Raw genomic sequence first — 19,581 nt, 5'->3', positions numbered from 1 at the left:
GGGAAATCTAGCTTTCTTCAGCTCATTTTAGTAATCTGAATAGGAGCGTAGAACTTGCATCATGTGACAGGGCAGCTCACCAGCATGAGGTCCCTGTGTGAGAACCTCCCTTGTACATGACAATCTGATAAGGATATCATGTGGTTTAGAAACACATTCCCACAATGTTCACTTCTTTGTCCCTTTATTTGGGAGTGGGTAGGAAAAAAACTTTCAACAAACTAGTGCTAGCCCTTATATAATTGACCCCACTTTCTTTTAGTGCTCTGTTTGAGCCTTGCAGCTTCTTCAAATACTTTTGTTAAGAGAGATGGAAATATAATCCAGCAAGTCTGTGTTAAAGAATCCTAGACACAAAGTATAAAATATACCTCCTGTTCTCCTTGGACAAGGTGATTTTTCTTTCCCCTGCTTATGCCATATGTAAACTGAATATTATAAAACGATGTAAGTTAAATATACACATGCAGGTGACACTTGTATAGGTTTAATAGGTTAAAGCTTGAATGAGTATTTATAAATTCTCAGAGGGCTCTGGATCTTCACTGCTAAGGACATGATGTTAGAGTCCATCCATAGTTTGGAAGGATTTCCGTTTTATGCACTTTCAGTGACTTACATCTTACCCTCTAAGTGCATCCCCTAGGAAAAAAAGCAGAGAAATGTCTCGCAACAAAGAGATTTTTTTAGCACCGCTTAGTTTCTTTTAATGGTTTGGAGGATCTCTTTCCATTGAACCATAATATTTTTCTCTAGGCTCACATTGTATTTTTAGCAAGGATCTTTGAACAATAAAATGACAAATTAAGGATGTCTTTGTCTTTTACAGCCTTATCTAGTGAAGCACTTAAATGCACTCAGCTCTCCACCCTCGATTTTAATAAGAGTTTCAGAGACAGAGTGGTTGTATGAGTGAGCCTTTGGTGTATTTATGTACTGATACTTTTAAGAAATACCAGTAAAAGTTCATGTCACTGTGCTGGATGTTCAGCACAATGAACATCCAGCATCTCCTCTTAAAAATAAAGAAGGATCATTCTTCTTTTAAAGATGCATAGCAGAGATGTGGAACAATTAAAAATGTTGACCAGTGTTTCACCAACTGGAGACAAAAACCAGTTTGATTTAACACAGATTTCCTTCAGTGGGTGCTTTGATTATAGAAAGCCATTTGTGCCTGAAAGATAGAAACAGTGGAAGAAATGATTCAGTTACTACTTCCCCAAAACCAAACACAAAAACTCCCCACAAAAAAAGAACAAAACCTAAACAAATCAAAAGAAAGCCAACCAAAAAAACCCAAAACAAACCCACCCCATCAAAACAGTTAAAGAACACAAAAAATCTCTTGAATCCTCCATTTTTTTTTATATATATATTTTTTTTTTTAATGTGAAGGCAGCTTGAGATAATTTCTTAAGTGACCATTAAACCACTCTGCTGGTCCTCTCTGCCAGGCTGGCTGATGACACAGCAGCACATCATATAGAGGTGTGTATCTCATCTCCTACGAGAGTTCCTTCATCTTCCAGTCCTGTACCAGAATCACTCCTCTTCCAGCTGCCAGCTGGTGGCTGATACCAAGAGGATTTCTAGGTTCTTGCATGGTAAGTGAATGTCACAGCATCTGAGTTGATTCAAGTACTTCACTTGTTCAAAAATAGCAATTTGGGACCAAGGTGTTCAGGCACAGTGCAGCTCTGCCCTGGCTTTTGTGGGTCTTGGAGCCTCCAGCACTTTTGCTCAGGGACTAGCTGTGGGCAGAGCCCGAGGCAGGAAACAGGCTCCTCTGCCACTTTAATTCCTCATCTTCTACTCAAAAACTCCCAAGAAGACCAGGGTTGCCTGTCTTTCCAAGACTGAACATTCGCTCGCACGTGAAGAAAAAGGAGTTGGAAAACTGTGTCACAGTGCCATCTGGCGATACCTGACACCCAGACCTCCCCTTGGGCAAGGGCTGGGGATCTGCAGGCAGATGCTTCCCCCCAGGACCTTGGCTTAGGCACAGGGAAACGCCTGTGCCCCTCAGGATTGACTCTCAGGATTTTGCACTCCTCTCTGGGCTGCTCCAATCAAAGGTGCTAAATTCTCTACAAACTTTCCCTCCTTCACAGAGATCCACCCTCACTGATCCACCAGCCTGCGGGTTTTGGCTTAGGGCACAAGTGAAAGGACTGGCTAAAATGCCACGCATGGCTGAACTTTTTTATTGTTAAGATCAGGTCCTGAGCTTGGGGGTTCTTTCTTTGGTTTTAAGCCATTGTTCATTCTGCTGCCTTTCAACTTTTGGTCTGAAGAGGTTTTTCCTTTTCCCCCTCATCTTCCAGAGTAATCCTTAGCATTGCTTTGTTGTTTGAGCTTCTTCTTTTCATTCAGCTGAGGAAGAAATTTTATTAGTTACTGGATGAGGGAGGGTATATGTCAAATCCTCCTTAGAGGTTAGCTGGAAAGTCTTGGACTTTATAAAGATCTTTCTGATTTCACTCCACACTTTGAACACTAAGGTGTAAAATGCAGAACAAATGGCAAATCACCTATGTCTTTCAGTGTCTTTGATCAGGGAGGCTAACAGGCTACTTTTCCCAAGTCTTCATCCCCTGGTGAACCTCTGCCTTCCTCTCTCCATTTGGAGAGCACATTCCAGCTGTGTTTTTCTAGTTGCACATATAGTCACATGCTATACAGGTTAGGTATGTGAACTGCTCATCTTTCTATGCTTTGTGCGTATTGCCACATTCACTTCTGACACCGCACCAAGAAGGATCCATTATCTCCCTGAGGTTTTGAAAAGAAGGCTTCAGCTGCCTGCAAGAAGTCAGAGCTGACTCATATCCTTCTGTGTTTTTTGGTTTTTTTTTGTTCTTCCTTCTCCAAATCCTTTCCTTTCTCTGTGTTTTGGTGAGGTCCTGGAAGACTTTTGTGGTTAAAACATGAGCTGTGTGTTAGGATGCACTGCATGTCTGGAGGCAGTTTGGGAAAATAGCTGTTCTCTTCTCCCTGAAATGGAGTCCATTATGAACACTGCAATTGTTCACAGGGGCTATTTTCACCTTCACCAAAATGTGAAAGCAGAGCTCAGTTACAGCATGGTACACTGGCACTGCCCAGCAGTGCTGTGTTTGTTATGCTTTTGCTAACTTGGATTTCTGTGCAGAACAAGAAAATACTTTGACAAAAAGAGGTTAGGAAGGAATGACGCAATGAAATGAGATTAAATCAGAGTATTGGTTTCCTTGGAACACATATTTGGCTTTTTATCAACAATCTTTTCCCCATTTTTCAAATAAACACATATTTTCACATGATAACTGTATTTGAAATATTAATCCTTCCAGGGCTGCATTACCTTTGTTTCTTCTTCAAAGTCCATTACTGTGAAAAGGTTGCTGTTCCTTAGGCTGTTTCAGCTTCAAAAGAATTTTAGGGCCTGGTCTATTGGAAAGCTTGGGGGTATAATTAGTGAAAATGGAAATAGATGCAAGAGAAATTTAGTTCCTGATGTTTTAATTTAGTGTGGTACTACCATGTGTCGTTGAAGAGGATTCTTAAAGGCAAACATAATTATTTCATTATGGTCTTCAGAATGCTTTCATTGGTCTTAATGACAATAAGCTGTATAAGGAGTCACACATTTTAATTAGACCTTCTTATATTTACATCAGATAAATAACAAATTATTGATAAAAAATAAGTCTTCTGAATGGATGATTTCACACAGAGCTCTGGTTACAGTTTAATGATAAAATATTTCTATTATTGTTTTGCATTTTAATTATGTAGCATTACTACTTTAGCAGATATCTCAAAATACTGTTATTTCCATCCATTTCATTAGATTCACAATTTATTTATGTGAATCCGAAGAGAGAAGGTGTTTTTCAACATACATACCTGAAAATCTGTTTCCAGCTTTCATTAATTTCAGTTTGAATTAATTTCTTACACACTTTTTTTTTTTTTTTTTTTTTTTTGGTGACAATCTCCAGTAAAAGCTAGTTGGAAGAGGAGTCAGAGCTTTTCCTGTATCTACATAGGACCAAGCCCAGCCATGATCAAAACCCCAAAACTTCTGTAGACGTCAAGGAGTATGAAATTGTAGGTCTTGTAGTGAAATTTTCTAAGGAAAACTTGGATGCATCTTCCTTACCAGTTTTGTTTAAAGTTTTATGCCTTTGAAAATCCTACTGATACCTTTTTATAATTGTCTGTATACTTCAGCATGCATTTAAAATACCTGGTTTTAATTTTCTTTTACCCCTTTATTGGACAGTCTAATACCAAGATAAATTATTTCAGAATTTTGCTACTTACAAGAGTCTTTCCTGTTTGCAAGCTCTCCAGCATTTCATTTTAGTAACAAAACATATTTCACATGATTCATTCCTCAGAGTATAACAAACGCTAATTGTTGTTATTGATTTTAAATTTCACAACCATTACAAGTAACCCAGATGAGTGGCAGATAAAGAGTAATAATCCATGGAGTTCTGGAAGTGTTTCATGTTTGTCTGTAGTACTTTAAGTGATCAATAGTAAGTGCCCCATTGAAACTAACTGCTGTATCAAATAACAGTAAATCAAATGAATGTGCTTACAGATTATTTATTGAAAGCTCTAATTGTTCACTGGGGCCCTGCTTATCTCAGGAAACAATAGAAGGCAGTGATCAGGCAAACTGGTTTGCAAATGCCTGGGGTGCCATGAAACAGCAGGGTCTCCCTATCCCTGGGTGGTATGTGAGCTTTCCAAAATGTGCCCCCATCCCTCAGGGATTGTCTGGTCCCAGGGTAAGGTGGTCAGAGGTGAGTTTTCTCAGAGAGCATCCCTTGAGCTCATAGGTTACACTTTTTTTAAATTACTCTTTCTATATGTTGTCATCTTTGGATGACAAACTTGTGTCTGGTGGGTAAAGTGTGGGAAAAGAACTAAGAAGATTTTCCAAAATTTATGACTAGTCCATGTAATGAAAAGCAAAACAGGATCAGACCTTAGAAAGGGAAGTAATGGAAAGCATATTTAACTTACTCTGTGGAAAGCTTGCCTAGTTTATATTACAGTTTGGGTCAACTCTGTGCAGCTATGCAGTTGTCAGACTTGTGCAAATACTAAGAAATTAAAAGCAGAGATTTCTAACAGACAACCCTCCACTGCTGATTTTACTAATTTCTTGAAATGGCTGCTCTATCTTGTCACAGTGACTCAGTGAAATAATAGTGCCACAGGTTGGAGGTTTTCTGGATCTTCAAGTAAAATGGGTAGTCTTACAGATAGTTTCACAGCTATCTACAATTTTTAATATCCTTGAGGTGTTGGCAGTAATACTTTGCTGTGTCTTAGAATCCTTTGGGTATTAACAGAGACACAAAACCAGTCCTTCAGAAAGTTTGGGGCGGTTGCATTGAATGAACTGTGACAACTGGAAAAACATTTGTAAATATTAGCCTAATTTCTCAGAAAATAAGGGTCCAAATCTCTCAAACATGGCAGGAACAGGGACTTTTTCCTCCTAAAGAAAAGGTATGTTTTATGAAATATAAGCATAGTGTAATAGTAGATACTCATAGTATAGACATTTTAAAATTATTAGAGCACAGTAACCAGAGATTTTCTAAATTTTAACCTCATAGGGGAAAAGAAGCTTCACTTTTTTGAAGTATGTTTTGCCTTAAGTTTCTTGGGACATCACTTACTAGGACTGAATGTTGCTTTTTCAGTTCTTTGGAAACAGAGTACTTTCTTTTTGTCATATTCTATATAAAGTATGGATGATGTTTTTTCCTGTTTCCAAGGTAGGGATATTGCAGTCGGTTGTGAATTGCTTATCTGGGAAAAAAAAGATTCACTGCTGAAGGCAGGTATTGAATAAGAAAGACCAGGTGACTAGGAAATACTGTTAGCACATATGTGTTTTCCTGAAGTACAGTGTGTGCATATTTTTTCACTTCTGAGTGAGAATAATAATGACAGACAAAGTACAGGTAAAATTAGGAGCATTCCTCACTCCAACAGTTTAATAGGAAAATCTACTGCAGGTAGAGGATAGGAAAACAGAATATTGGGAAATTTGCCCTCCAGTCATGGTACTCATCTTGTCTCCAGGCTCTTATGAATGTATTATTTTACTGATCTTAAATCTTCTAGGCAGAGTGTGGAAGTGAGCTCTGAGCCACAGTCAAGAGAACTGCTACCAGTTGGCTCTGGGACACTGTGCTTCTTCCCAGATTTCAGCTTTTGCTGGACCTACAGTGAGAGGGGCAGAGGGATGTTTACCATGTTAACTGCACTGATGGAAAGTTATAAGAAAAAAATTCAAAAAACCAGAACAAACTATTTTTTAAACTCAACGTGAAGGTGCTGTGAATTACAAGAAAAGGAAATTTATTAGTGTCTTAGTTTTCATGTTGCCTTCCCCACTGTGTTACCATTTTTAGTCTGGCAGGTATGAAATTCAGAAATACTGAAATTCCACTCAGGTGAGCATTAGAGCTTGGTAAACTTTATATTTCATTTTTTCTCTCTAAAGATAGTGGCAAAGTTCTTCAATATACCATAAACTGGAATTATTTACATTAGCATCAGAAATGTTGGGGTGAGCTGCTCTTAGTACTGCACTGTCCACAGTCTGGCAGGCTGAGGGGATGGAGGAGGACAGAGTATGTCCCTCTTTTGGTCTCAGATGTTGCAAATGTATGTGTGCTGTAGGATGTTAGAAGGGTCAAGTTTTGGTCTGACTGTCCTTCTATTTGCAGATAAGCTCTTGATGAAAGCCATATTTTTCCTGTTAGTGTGTCATGTCTGAATGGAAATAATGGATTGTTTTAATTATACCCCCACAGAGCAGCTATGTGGGTGCAATTAGGCTAGTGTAAGGAATAATCTTAACACTTACTTGGAAAGTGGGCTACATGGATGTAAAACATACATGTACAAGCAAGGGTAGCCCAGGGGTTCACTGTGGTGATGCTGGGGCATGGGAGATATGTACTGGGATATCTGCCTCATTTGAGAAGCTACCTTTGCCTTTCCCAGTCTACACCCTGCCCTGTCCTCCTGCAGCAGGCTGCTACTGAACAGCAGCAAGAAACTTATGGCTCCATTTCATGGCCCAAGCCTTGCCAGCTTCAGCAAATGGCCCTGGGTTGTAGGGGCATGGCTGGGAAGCTGGAAATGTGCTCCTCCCCTCCCCACTGCCAGAATGTTGGTAACCTTTGGGAAAGGGCCAAAGGGTGGCTGCCTGGGGTCTGCTGGTTCAGCAGGTTTCATTCCAGCTCCGTTGTGGTATGAAACCTTACGTGATAAGGCATCATACTTCTGGGTAGCATAATGCCAAACTAAGGTCTGCAGCGAGGGCCCAAGCAAAGAGATACCGAGTTTCATAGTTGTCCACTGCCTTGTAAAAAAGGTGAGTGCTGTGTGATGGGGCTGTCAAAGAAAAATAAGGAATTAGACATCCTTTTCAAAGGAAATCAAAACTTAGAATTAGCAAAGCAATAAAAGCCTTCTAAAGTGAAAGCTGGAAACAATACATTTTTAATAAAATGGGCAGTTACTCTAATTGCTGAACCCCTACTGTTCAATTTCTTTTAGTGTCCTTATTCATTAAATTCAGCATACTTACACTTATTATTTACAGATGTATGCGTTTTAACTTGTTTATAGAAACCATGCCTTGCAGAAAGCTGTGGATGGTATAATACTAATTTGTGTTTATTGCTGCCTATAATATGCAATTTTAAAAACAATTAAAGATAGCGGTGGAGCTCATCATTGGAGCCAACTTCCAACTGCCCATGAAAAGTAAAATATTAGTACCGTGTGCTGCCTTAAAAGGTTATAAGCCGTTGGTAGTGAGTTGATAACATACCCATTAATGAAGAATTTACCTGTTCTTAAGGATTTTAAGCTCAGCAGTCTAGTTTCTAGATAATGTTCTAATGTAACCCATTTAAACATATGTGATGGAGTTCATAATTGCCCTTGTAAATGGGTATAGAAAGGAGGGTATATAAATCAATTAGTGATATCCAGCAGTGTGGCTGTAATACAAATTAATTGTAATGATAAGCATTTTAACTGCTACTCTACTAACTTGAAGTAGTTTTGATCACTGAATTGGTTCTTGTTGAGTCACTCTATTAATTTTAGGGTTTAAAAACACTTAAAGATCAAAATGTTCTGAACTAATGGTCCTAAAATTTGCGAAACAAAATGATATGTAAAATATTACACAGCAAGTCAGTTTTACGGCATTTCCAAAGAGAGCACAATAGTTTTATTTTGTCCATGTGATACTGAACAACTGTGTAATAGTATTACACGATTAAAGATATTAAAACACTCATTTTCTTGTTGGATTCAAACCACAGCAAAAAGTCATGATGATTAGTGTCATAAGATATGTTGACTGTATAGAAAATAAAAAATTTATTTGACAGGCATAGTAGCAACAAAAAATAATACCAGCTTGGATAGGAGGTGAGTTTTAAAGAATAAAATCATTCTTTTAGAATAATACTTTGAATTATTCTGTTTCAAACCCTCAAAATACTACAAAACATTTAATAACTATAAATAGAGACTTTATGACTTAGTAAAATACCTGGATGTGTATAGAAATTATAGCAAATATTTCATTGCCCTTTCAATTTTCATTTCTTACTGATGATACTAGATCTGGGTTTTCTCCCATTCATGTTTACAAGAGCCGTTTTTTGGAATCAGTGGAGTAACAACACTGTAAAACCTAGCTGAAAAAAAGAATCAGACCCCTTTTAAGTGTTTCTTTCCTTACAGTGGGCCTTTTCTTAAAATGCTTGATCCTGTAGGGAAAACACTGAAATTTGTTACACCACATTTGTATCAATAGGCCACAGAAATAGGCTTCTTTTTAATAAATAAAGAATAAAGATGTTAGAGTTCTCATCCTCTCCACATTTGTGTCTCTTCTTGGCCTATGTCACTTTATTCTACATAAGGATCTGACCATAGGCATTCACAGGTAAAGCAGCCAGGGTCTAAATCATAAGAAAATTCCATTTGCAAAGGAAAATCTAACTTCATGCAGATGATGGCACAATTATGTTTTGTTTTGTTTTTTTTAAAGAAGATTCTATTTTTCAGTTTTGCAATAATGCGGAATTTTCACTTGAGACTGATGCAGTTTTGCATTGTAACAGACAGGCAGAAAATCACCGACCTGAAAAAACTACAGAGCTAGCATCTTTCGGATGTTTTTCTTCAGTTTTCCATACGATTTATTTTTTTCATTTAACATGTTTTCTTTTTCATTTTGAAGGTAGGCTCCTAATACAAAGTGATGAGCTGCTGCCCTGTAAACTCTGCCTGCAAAACCCTGCGGCCATCCTGTCTCTACTCTTACTTTCACCCTGGCTCACTCATGGTGTCTGCCTGGCCATTTATTTAGTGAAAGACGCTCCTGTTCTCAGTTACTAGCATGTCATTAAGTCTTGCTGTCTTGAGAGTAACACAGGTATAACCAGATGCAGTTCTTGGCCCTGATATAATTAATCCTGACAAGCTTCCTGCTTTCCACGTTTGCTCAGGTGTAAATACATCTCTCTGGCTATACAGACACATAAACCCAAATGTAGAACTACTTTGCTGACATAGCTGTTAAAAAAAAAAAAAATCCAGCCTGAAAAGCAGTATAATTTTCTTTGAAAAGGTGATGTTAGTTATACATACTACCTCAGGGTTTAGTGGAGCTGGTGCTTGAGAACCAGAAACTGCAAACCTGCGGAGCAGCTGCAGTCTCCTCGTTGTTCTTTACTGCTAACTGTAGTATATATGTGTGTAGAGAATGTACTTGCAAAAAGTTGTGACTCTGCTGGGAGAAGCACCAAAAGCGGTTGCAGTGACAGCTTCCCCCGTGTACCTGTGGGACACAAGAAAAAGATGCAAAAGTTTCAGACAAAGGTTTTTTATGGTGTTTTCTTTCAGAAATACCTGTTTGTGTGTTGGTGATTTTCAGGTCATACATACTCAATTTGTGAGACTAACTTGCTAGATTCAGATATAACATCTTGGTGGTATGTGAGGCTTGGACAGTACAGTCAAGAGTAGAGGATTTTGTTTCAGTTTGTAGTGCTGCTTATGCCTGTGTGGTACACAGCGTTCGTATGCACAGTTGTGACTGTGCTGCCTTCAGGAGAGTATTCAGGATTTCTCTTAGGCAACTCAGTTCCCTGCCAGGGCATTCCTGTGTAGTTGTATGTGTGATGGTAATCTTATAGAAAGCTGATTTTCAGCTGGCTGCAGAGATCAGAAAATGAAGGCAAGGTTTCATCATCTCTCCCGAGTTCCCTGCTGGGAGCAGCAGTGGCCCTTGGAGGCAGAGGGCACCCAGCCCTGGGCAGTGGTGTGGGGTGCACATGCAGACTTGGGGGTGCTTCAGAGCCCCTGCAACAGAGGGACCGAGTACAGACCTAACAGACTTCCCTGCTTTGTCACGTATCCCATGTGAAACCTAGGACAAGACATGCAAGGCTGTATTTTGAGGACACCGCTTAGTGCTGTAGACACCTAGGTTCACAGTTGCTATTGAAAATCCCAGTTGGGTACTGCTTGCATTTTTCTAGGAATTTATGATGCAAGCAGATAAAGCTCTTTCACTGTCAGGGCTTCTGTTTCCTGTCTGTAAAATAAGAATAGCTCTTCCCTTATCTCACTTAGGTGTTACAAAGGTAAAAATATGAATGCTCATGGGTTATTCATGTACTGGAGTGGCAGGGACCATGCTTGTAGGTCAGATAAGCAGAAGAGAGAAGGATCTTTCACACTGCTAAATATGGCAGAACCAGAAGCGGTGCTGGTGTTGCTGTGTGGCCAGGGACAGCAGGGCCTGAGGAGAGTCACTCAGGGAATCTGTGCAGGAATGTCGCTCTGGAAGATGTGCTGGCAGGTGGAGCTCCTGGAGTGCCTTATTAAATGCCAGCATGAAGTCAGGTGACTAAATTGCCATGTTTAACTAATGGGTTGATAAAGAGGCCAAACTGTGTCATGACAGAAAAGTATGTTACAAAAGAATTTCTACTCTCAGTGGGCAACTGATAGAGATTATTTGGGGGAATAATAAAATCTATGATGAAGTTAGCAGCTAAGTAATAGAAATTATATTGTGAAAGTGAAATAGAGAAATAACCAGAAGATAGATGCTGTTGTCTTCTGACTTAGAGCAAAAAAATGTGTTTAGCTCTGCTATTTCTACTATTGCAAACTATTTCTTGGCTCTAATCACCTGATATGAATGCAGGTTTCAAAGGGCTATACTCCCGTTGTATGGCCAAGATCAGTATCCACTGACTCCACTGACTTATGTTACATGACTCTGCTGGTTAACATTACAGATTTGCAATTGAAACTTGGCAATTTTGTTGATGAAAGACATGAAGGAATATGATGCAGCTCTCTCTCTCACCGTTCTAAACTGGGAAAGAGGCAGCAAATGAGTGTAAACTCTTCTTTTCTGTCAGTTGACAAATACAACTTGGTGTATACACAGCAAAAGCATTTGTTGAATATGAAATTTGTTGGGTTTTTTTTTGAATCATACTTTAAATTTAACATTGAAGTTAAATTTAAATGAGTGTTTTAACATTGAAATGCTACAATAGTTAAAATGAAAATGCTCTAAGGACCTGCATTGCAAGTAATGTCTCCCCTCAAGGCTGTGGAGGCCTTTCAGGGTTCATTCTTTCAACTATCTTTTGACTTGGCGGGATCACGATCATTACCATTATTTGAATTGGAGTATCACTGGAAAGTCCTGCAGCGCCAGTTACTGTACAGCACATTCTGAGGCCCTGCCCAAAATAGTGCACTGTCTAAATGCATGAGATGCAGAAGGGTGGGGGAAGAAAATACTGTCCTGATGATATGTCTGGCTGCAGTGAAGCAATGGCCAAATTTGTACTTGGAACTTCATTAGGGTGAGGATATCGGAGCAGAGAGTGTGCTTCACTGCTTCTTGTACTCCGAGGCAGAGGGCAGAGTTCAGCAGGACCCCTCTTCTCCCAGATGCTTCGGGACAGAAGCCAGCTGTCCCTATCGCTCTTTAGCTGACAAGAGTTGTAGCAGCAAAAGTACTTCAGCTTTAGAGAACTCCTGCCAACTCGGCTGCGCCTATCGGGACTTGCACCTTGTCTGAGATAGTTTTGGCAGCAGCAGCCCGTGCCCTTTGCATGGCCCTTAAAGTGCCCGGGTCTGAGACTCCTTTTAGGTGACCTTGTGTGCAGTTTTGTCCATTAGTCCTGTCCTTGCAAACCAGGCTTTTGAGCTCTATAACCTTTACTTCTTTCTAGTTCTGTTCTTTTAATCAAACTGTATGAATCCTGAGCAGCACATAGTAGAAAACTATTAGATATGCTGTTAGCTTTTAAAATAACAGAAAAGGCTCATTTTTGATTTGGCACCCTCAAAAAGAAACAAAGTCATGGAATTTCATCTTCTGATGTGCCTGTTGAAAGTAGAATGCCCCTTTTCAGACCAAATCCAAGCCAGTAGACTTTAGAGGGTTTCTTTGGCTTTCATACCAAATAGAATACCACCAGAATACCACCCTTTTTTAAAGGACAGTCTGGTAGACATGCATGACTTGATTAAAATTAATGCTGGAAAAATTATAACCAAGAATTAAAATAGAATAAATATATTTAACATTATAGCTTTAAGCCAGATGTGTGCAGCTATGATGACGTAAATAAAAAAAAGAAACCCTCAAATGTAGAAAACAAACTTTCTTAGGTACTTCTGAAAATCCTGGTATTCATATCTCCATCTGAATTTTTTGTAGGTTTTAATCCAGGTATGTTGTGTTCACTTGTAATAAGAAGCATTCCTTCCTGAACTTCGATGCATACCTAGCTCTATAAGGAAAGATTTTTGACTGTGGTCATTTGTTCTGTGTTAATATTTGCACATGGCTTCTTCCCCTGAGCCTTTTCCTCAGTCCTCCTGTCCTCAGCCCACTCCACCTCCGTGCGTCCCCCCCCGGGAAAAGCAGAGATCCAGCACAGCAAGTGCCAGTAGTGACGCAGTAGCACAACTCCTTTGCTTTGTGCTTCTTTCTTTGCAAGGGAGAAAATGGGAGTCTTTCCACAAGGGGAGACTTTGTTTTCCTCTTTCTGTTGTCTGTGATCCCCACCTGTTGTATATATGGTAAAAATATCTGGGACTTATAACCCAGCAACAGTACGCAGCTAGAGTCATGTGTGACCGGGTCAAACACACACTCGCTGGAGGGTCATGGCCAGGTTACTAAGTCAAGGCTGGCAAGTCTCCACGATAATGTTTTCTTTCTCTCTCACTCTTTTTTTTTTTTTTTTTTTTTTTCCTTCTCCCCTTGTCTCTCTTCCAAACAAGAGTTTTAAAAAAAACCAAACCCTCATAACAATGCAAACTATTTAAGCATGACAAATTCAAAGAAGTTTTTTATTAAAAAAAAAAAAAATGAAGGGGGGGGCAAAGTCAATGATATTTTGGATTTAATTTTATAGTATAGTTTTATGTGGCACATGAAAGAGAGAAATTTGTATTGAAACAATTGAGACCCACTTTCCCAGTTCCTGGCTCTTTCCTGGAAGATGATTAAAAGCAGACTTTTTTTTCCAGACGAGACATAAAAATTAAATGATCTACAGTATATAGTTATTTTTTCAAATGTTTGGAGGCTTATAAATAACTTCTACAATCAAATGCACACATACAAGCAGCAGAGAATCTGGTTCTAATTACTTGTACTTTAGTTGAACTTTGGCGTTTCCTTTGACTTTCTGCCTAATGTATGTGAGCTGAGTGCCTTGCACTCCTGCAGTGAATTCACAAAAAGAAAAAAAAAAAGAAAGAAAAGAAAAGGCAAAAAATCCAGACTCTTGTTGGTGCCAACAAAAATGAGGGTTAACAGAATGTTTTGACCAAATGCAACACTTTGCTATTCACCCTAATTAGCTGAAATTGCTGCTTCCCACCAGGGACCCTGAGCTCAGTATTCAAAATTCCCTTGAGGCTATCCAGGAAATGCCATTTGCTTTACAACTTCTTATTCTTTTAAAACTCAACTGTCCAAAGTGTGCATTAACATGCAAGCTTAATAATCTAAGCTTCTAGGAGAACATGAAGCATTTTGCAGTGCCTGCCTGCTTCTAGTTGGTCTCAAAATAAAATACCTTCTCCATCTGTCAACACAGTTTAGCTGGCAGTAAATTAGCTCTCAGAAAGCACGCTGTGCTTTTAAAGATCTTATCTGCTACTTTATCTAACCTTTAGAAAAATTTCAGACATCTTAGGAATTGTGAAGTGACCGATTGTTTGAGAGTCCCTGTGTGTTTAAGCTGCATTCAGGTGTTGGGTGACAACACCAAGGCTCTGTTGTCTCAGGTGAGTAGGGATCCTGAAGTGTCTCATCCCACAGGACAAGAAAGCAGGGCGTGAAAAAAGTTGCATTTTTTTAATTCTCTTTTTTTTCCCCCCCTTGAATTCTTCCCAAAATTGTAGGACTGCTTTAAAAATGCTTCTTCTGGAAAAAGTCAACTGTCCACCCTTCATCCTTTATTTTTTTCCTTATTGCTTGTGTAGACATGCATAGAAGAAAGCAGCTTCTGCTGTCATGCATCCATTAGCTGTCAACATGTTGCAAAAACAACACTTTTTACCTCCTGAGCATGAGTTGCTACAGATGCCTGCACAGGACTTCTGCACAGGCACTGCATACTTTTTCAAGTAAAGCTAAATCCAAGGAAGAGTAGTAAGTCAGAAACTGGAGTAAGAGTCGAGCATGGCTTGAACCTGGCTTCAAGCCTTCTCCAGAAAACTGCACACCTTGCCTGTGTTCGAAAGTGAATGTGCCCAAACTAGATTTTTCTATACAAAAAAGCACCAACAACGCCCCAAATTCCCAAATAAAAAACCCCAAATTTACCAACCAAAATAAAACAACCTAAAAACCAAACTGCCTAGACAGTTGTTCAGATAATGCAAGCATTATTTTTAGCAGATTAAGTCCTTTTAGTGGCACATGTCTATGGGTGTTTTGGGGACAATCTTCTGATTTCCATTGGCTCCTTCCTAATCATATGCCTTTTCAAATTTTCCTGAAAAATATTCTCTAGCAGCACCTTCAACACTTCACTTGCTGACTGTGTGGTGTATTTATGAACTGAGGTGGTTGCATAATCTCTTCTGGGTATCACAATCTCCTGTTATTTCTACAGTGCTTGACAGACCTCTCTGGTGTACAATACTATTTGTAGTTGGAATGCTACTATTGGATGCTGATACTTGTTTAGGATGAATTGATGAATAAATAGAAGTGTATCAGTATTACTCCTGAAAGGCTGCTTTCTCCAAACCGAAATCACAGAAGGATTGCAGGAGCGCAGTTGTTTTATTGAATGACACAACCTTGTTTTCCCATGGGGAGCCTAAAAGCTGCCTTTTACTGGGCTGGGAGAGTTGAATGAGCTAATACAAAACACATTGTCTGCTGGTACTGGAGTTTTAAAGCTAAAATTTTATCATTCCATAGACTCGTTGGAAGCCACCATAATTCATGTATGAGCATGAAATAAGGCAAGGAATGTTTGGGGCTTCTCAAGGGCATTTGATGAATCTAACTTTAATTTAGAAGTACTAATAGATTATTGATTCAAGCGGGGTGGCTGTGCAGAGATCAATAACAGAGCACTCTCTATCGCTCTTAAATACCAAAAATTACTGTTGAAAAGAAATGATAATTCTCACATGAGTTTTCATTAAGAAAAAGCTTCATTAAAGTTTTCTTGGTGTGGTAGGAGCATGTAGATGTTTGACAAGTTCAGTTTATTTAATACTGAAAAAGATGAGAATAGTTATGTACATTGTCTTAATGTCACAATTTATGGAGCCATGTTACTTTACTTATTTTAGTTTCCTGTTTTTTCACAGCCTCCTTATTGTTAGATGTATAAATAAATTTCAAAGGTATTTCTTTGCTTAGATCAGAGCCTTTAATACTTTACTCTGGCATTTATTTTCTTCTCAAGATGCGTCTGTCCTTGAAGTTGATACTAGCTTAACCCAAGGAAAAATGGCAGAAAGGGACCCTTCTCTCATGAGTAATCAGAGCTTGCCTCCTGTACTGTGATGTCCTCTATGAATTCAGCAGCACATGGGTTGACAATGAATCATGAGCTTAGTAGAAATGTATCATCATTGTAATCTGAAAAATATCATGTACAGTAAATCTTGTCTAAGATTTTTCCATTGAGTAATATTCTTTAGAACCTGCTGTTCGTACTCTGGAGATTTAGCTCTGCTGATAGTGCCTAATATTTCTGGATAGATCTGAGTTCACAGATCCTGTCATTCCTGTATATCTGTTGAAAAGTTAGAGGGATTTATCTGAGAAGCAGCAGACGGCTAGGTGAAACATGAAAATGTATTGCACATCCACAGTAAACGTGAGGAATGATGACAGCATATCACAGAAAACTAATGCAGATGTTTTGGAAAGATGTAGTTCACATGTCTTATCTTGCATCGTAGAGCTTTCACGTCCTTTCCCTGAAAGGGGCTACTGGCTTTTCAGCAGGCTCGAAACAAATGACCATCTAGAAATATTAAGGCAATAAAGGGATATGGGGGGGTCATAATATATAAGTAGCTTTTTCTCAGAGAGGTTTCCTGATGTTACAGGTCCTAAGGCAGTTAAGGAAGTGTTGCTGGGTTGTGCTAGTTTTGCAGATTAAAAAAAAAAGGACAACTTGTTTAGGTAATTTTCACTTCAGGTCTCAGACTCTTTACATATATCCTGATATGTGCTGCTGTCCTGCTAGGTCAGAATTGCATATTGGAGGATAAAACACTCTCCCAAGATTAGGTACCCATCACAGTTTCCCTTTAAAGGCTGATATCCAACCTGCACATGTGGTTGCTATACAATTCAATAGGCTAAAACCGGAACATGAGCCAAAAGTTGTCCTTTTTGGGAGCCTGGTAAGATTCATGCCCTACATCTAAATTATTGGGTACTTTAAAATATAGTTTTAAGGCTGTAGGATGTAATCTTGCCATTATTTGCCTTGCTTAGCTCCCTTTAAATTTTACTAGGAAAGACAAATTAATGTTTATTATGGAAAGAAGGGTATGGGCCAGTTTGATACTTACAATATGCTTATATATAGTAATTTATTCAAAATAATTATGAATCATTCATTTTTTTTTTCTTTTGTAGCAGTTGAAACTCAGAGCACCAGTTCTGAGGAACTTGTTCCGAGCCCTCCTTCACCACTTCCACCCCCTCGTGTTTACAAGCCCTGTTTTGTTTGTCAAGACAAGTCATCTGGATATCACTATGGTGTCAGTGCTTGTGAGGGATGTAAGGTGAGTGCCATCATCTCCCTTTCCTTTTATAGGGGTGCATTTCATCTTAGGAGAGGGATAAAACAATGCAGTCTGGTGTGACTTGATTGTCTTCAAAGACGGCTGTAACTTTCTTGCGTGATTTAATACTGATTCATGACTAAAGACAAGTAAATTACCATCATTCTTGGAATTAATTCCCATTGTAATTTCTGCCAAATATGTCTTTCAGGGACCTCCTGAAGTACTGACTCGCAAGAAAGTGGGGTCATAGATGTAGACATAATCAAAGAATAAACAGAAAACTTTTGAGACTCTTCATTGTACATCTGTAGGTCAGATATTCCCTGAGATCTCACGTAGCCCTTGGCTGCTCTTGGCCTTTTTCTGTGTACTTGTACCTCTCTGTACCCAGGGGGTAGAGTTTGGGAACAGGATCTGATCATATGTAAATTTTTGGTGCTGTCTCTAGCTATGTAACTAATCTCAAATCAATTTGGGAATTTGAGGATTAGCAGGTTTGTATTTGCAAGATTTAATCTGTCAGACTTCATTGCTGGCACATCTGCCAGCTGCCTTCCAGTGCTGTGATTGTCAGAGCATGAATTGTCCAATTGATGACTGTCCATAGGATGCAGCAATGAAACACACCACTCAAAAGTAGAGAAAATCTGAAGACACCTGGCAGAGAAGCAATGTCATTTACACCATGTTTGTGGCAATAATTGGAAGTGTGCACACAGTGTGCACTTCCATCCATGCAAGGAAGAAGGTAGAGTGAAAAATGGTAAAGAATGATATCATAGGGCAGATGCTCTCATAGATAAATTTGTTAGCATACCCTAGTGCAATGATCTTTCTTAACAGTTAAAGACCTATGATTTTCATCCTTTAGCTTAAAATAGATGTGTAGTGTTTAGTACAGTACTAATGCATGCTGAAAATGTGACAGGTGCTATAGCCATATAAATAAAGTTTTTAGAATAAATTAACAAAAGACATTTTGCTGGTTTATTTTTGTGATTTAGTTAGCCATTTTTACTTTATCCTTTGAAAATTCAACTTCTTCCATGCTAGTGGCATTTTGTACTTACATAAAATATTGCAGTCCTGGGTTTGTGTCATTAGACAGAAAACTAAAGGACTGAAATCTGGTTTTCCCTCTATTTTATAGTTGTAGTGACTGAATTAGTTACTGGAAGTAACTTCTTAATCTCACCTCAGTTTTAGAACCTCTTTCTGGTATTATTGAGGTTTTTCTTAGATGTCCTGTCTGTATTTTTTTCTTTTAGATACCACAACACTATCACAACTTAACTGTTTTTTAAGAAGAACTTAGCTGATTTCTTAATCTCATCATACTCAGATGCTAACATGCAAATGCTGGTAGTGTAACTTGCTCACACCCACATTACCTCTAATCACAGATGTAATTGTAGACTGTGGCAGGAAGGTCACATGTCCCTAAGAGTTAATTCTTTCTGAAAAATATGCAAAAATACACTGTAGGACTTTCACTGGCCTACTGCAAAGCATTTTCATAAATAATTAAAGCATGATCTCACTTGTCAGAATACATGAGGAAATCCATCTTGTAATGTGTTAGCCATTACTCAACAAGAACAAAAATATTGTCTTCACTTGCTTGCTAATTTGCAAGATGGGCTAATTCAGCACTTAACGATAGCTGATGTTAAAAGAAGAAAAAAAAAAAGATTAGTTACACACAAAACCTGTCAGTCTATGAGAAATAACAAGATTCCAAAGTAGTAACTTGGCTGCTTGAGACTGGTAATATTTGGGTTTGTTGATTCTAGCTCTGCAACAGGTTGGACTAAGGTTTTATGGAATCTCTTCCATGGATTGAATCAATATCCTTAGCGAATGGTAGAAAACAGCAAGAACATGGTGTGGCTGCTGAATCAACCACCGGTCCCTTTGGTGGACAGTCAGGTGCTACATTTGCTGTTGAAAGTTGTCTGAGCTTTCAGGTCAACAGAAGTGGTGAGCTGGATGTCAGCAGAGAGCAGACAGCAGACTGCAGCAGCAGAGGACACCTCAGAAACCTGTGTTGCCAGCTTCCACTCTTTTTCTGAAGAATGTTGCCCTTTCCTTGTCGCTCTGTTGGGAATGGCGAGAAGAACGACACAGACTCTCTTGTGTGTTGAACAGGAGAGCAAACCTTATTATTCTTGATCTTCTTTTATAGACATGTTTGAGAAAGTT

General features: G+C 38.9%; 1 protein-coding gene across 5 annotated transcripts in view; it reads left to right on the top strand.

Moving 5' to 3' along the window:
- RARB (retinoic acid receptor beta) overlaps positions 1-19,581 on the top strand; it is a 320,215-nt gene that overhangs the window by 235,632 nt on the left and 65,002 nt on the right. For all 5 annotated transcript variants that reach the window (XM_086851330.1, XM_086851340.1, XM_023919252.2 and 2 more), the window contains one exon: positions 17,228-17,376. In XM_086851330.1, the coding sequence (XP_086707456.1) occupies positions 17,228-17,376 (149 nt within the window). The remainder of the gene's footprint in view (positions 1-17,227; positions 17,377-19,581) is intronic.

The sequence above is a fragment of the Cyanistes caeruleus genome, chromosome 1 (genome assembly GCF_971803275.1).
Source record: "Cyanistes caeruleus chromosome 1, bCyaCae1.hap1.1, whole genome shotgun sequence".
In the NCBI taxonomy this organism is placed as follows: domain Eukaryota; kingdom Metazoa; phylum Chordata; class Aves; order Passeriformes; family Paridae; genus Cyanistes; species Cyanistes caeruleus.
This window is presented reverse-complemented; position numbering and strand designations above follow the sequence as displayed.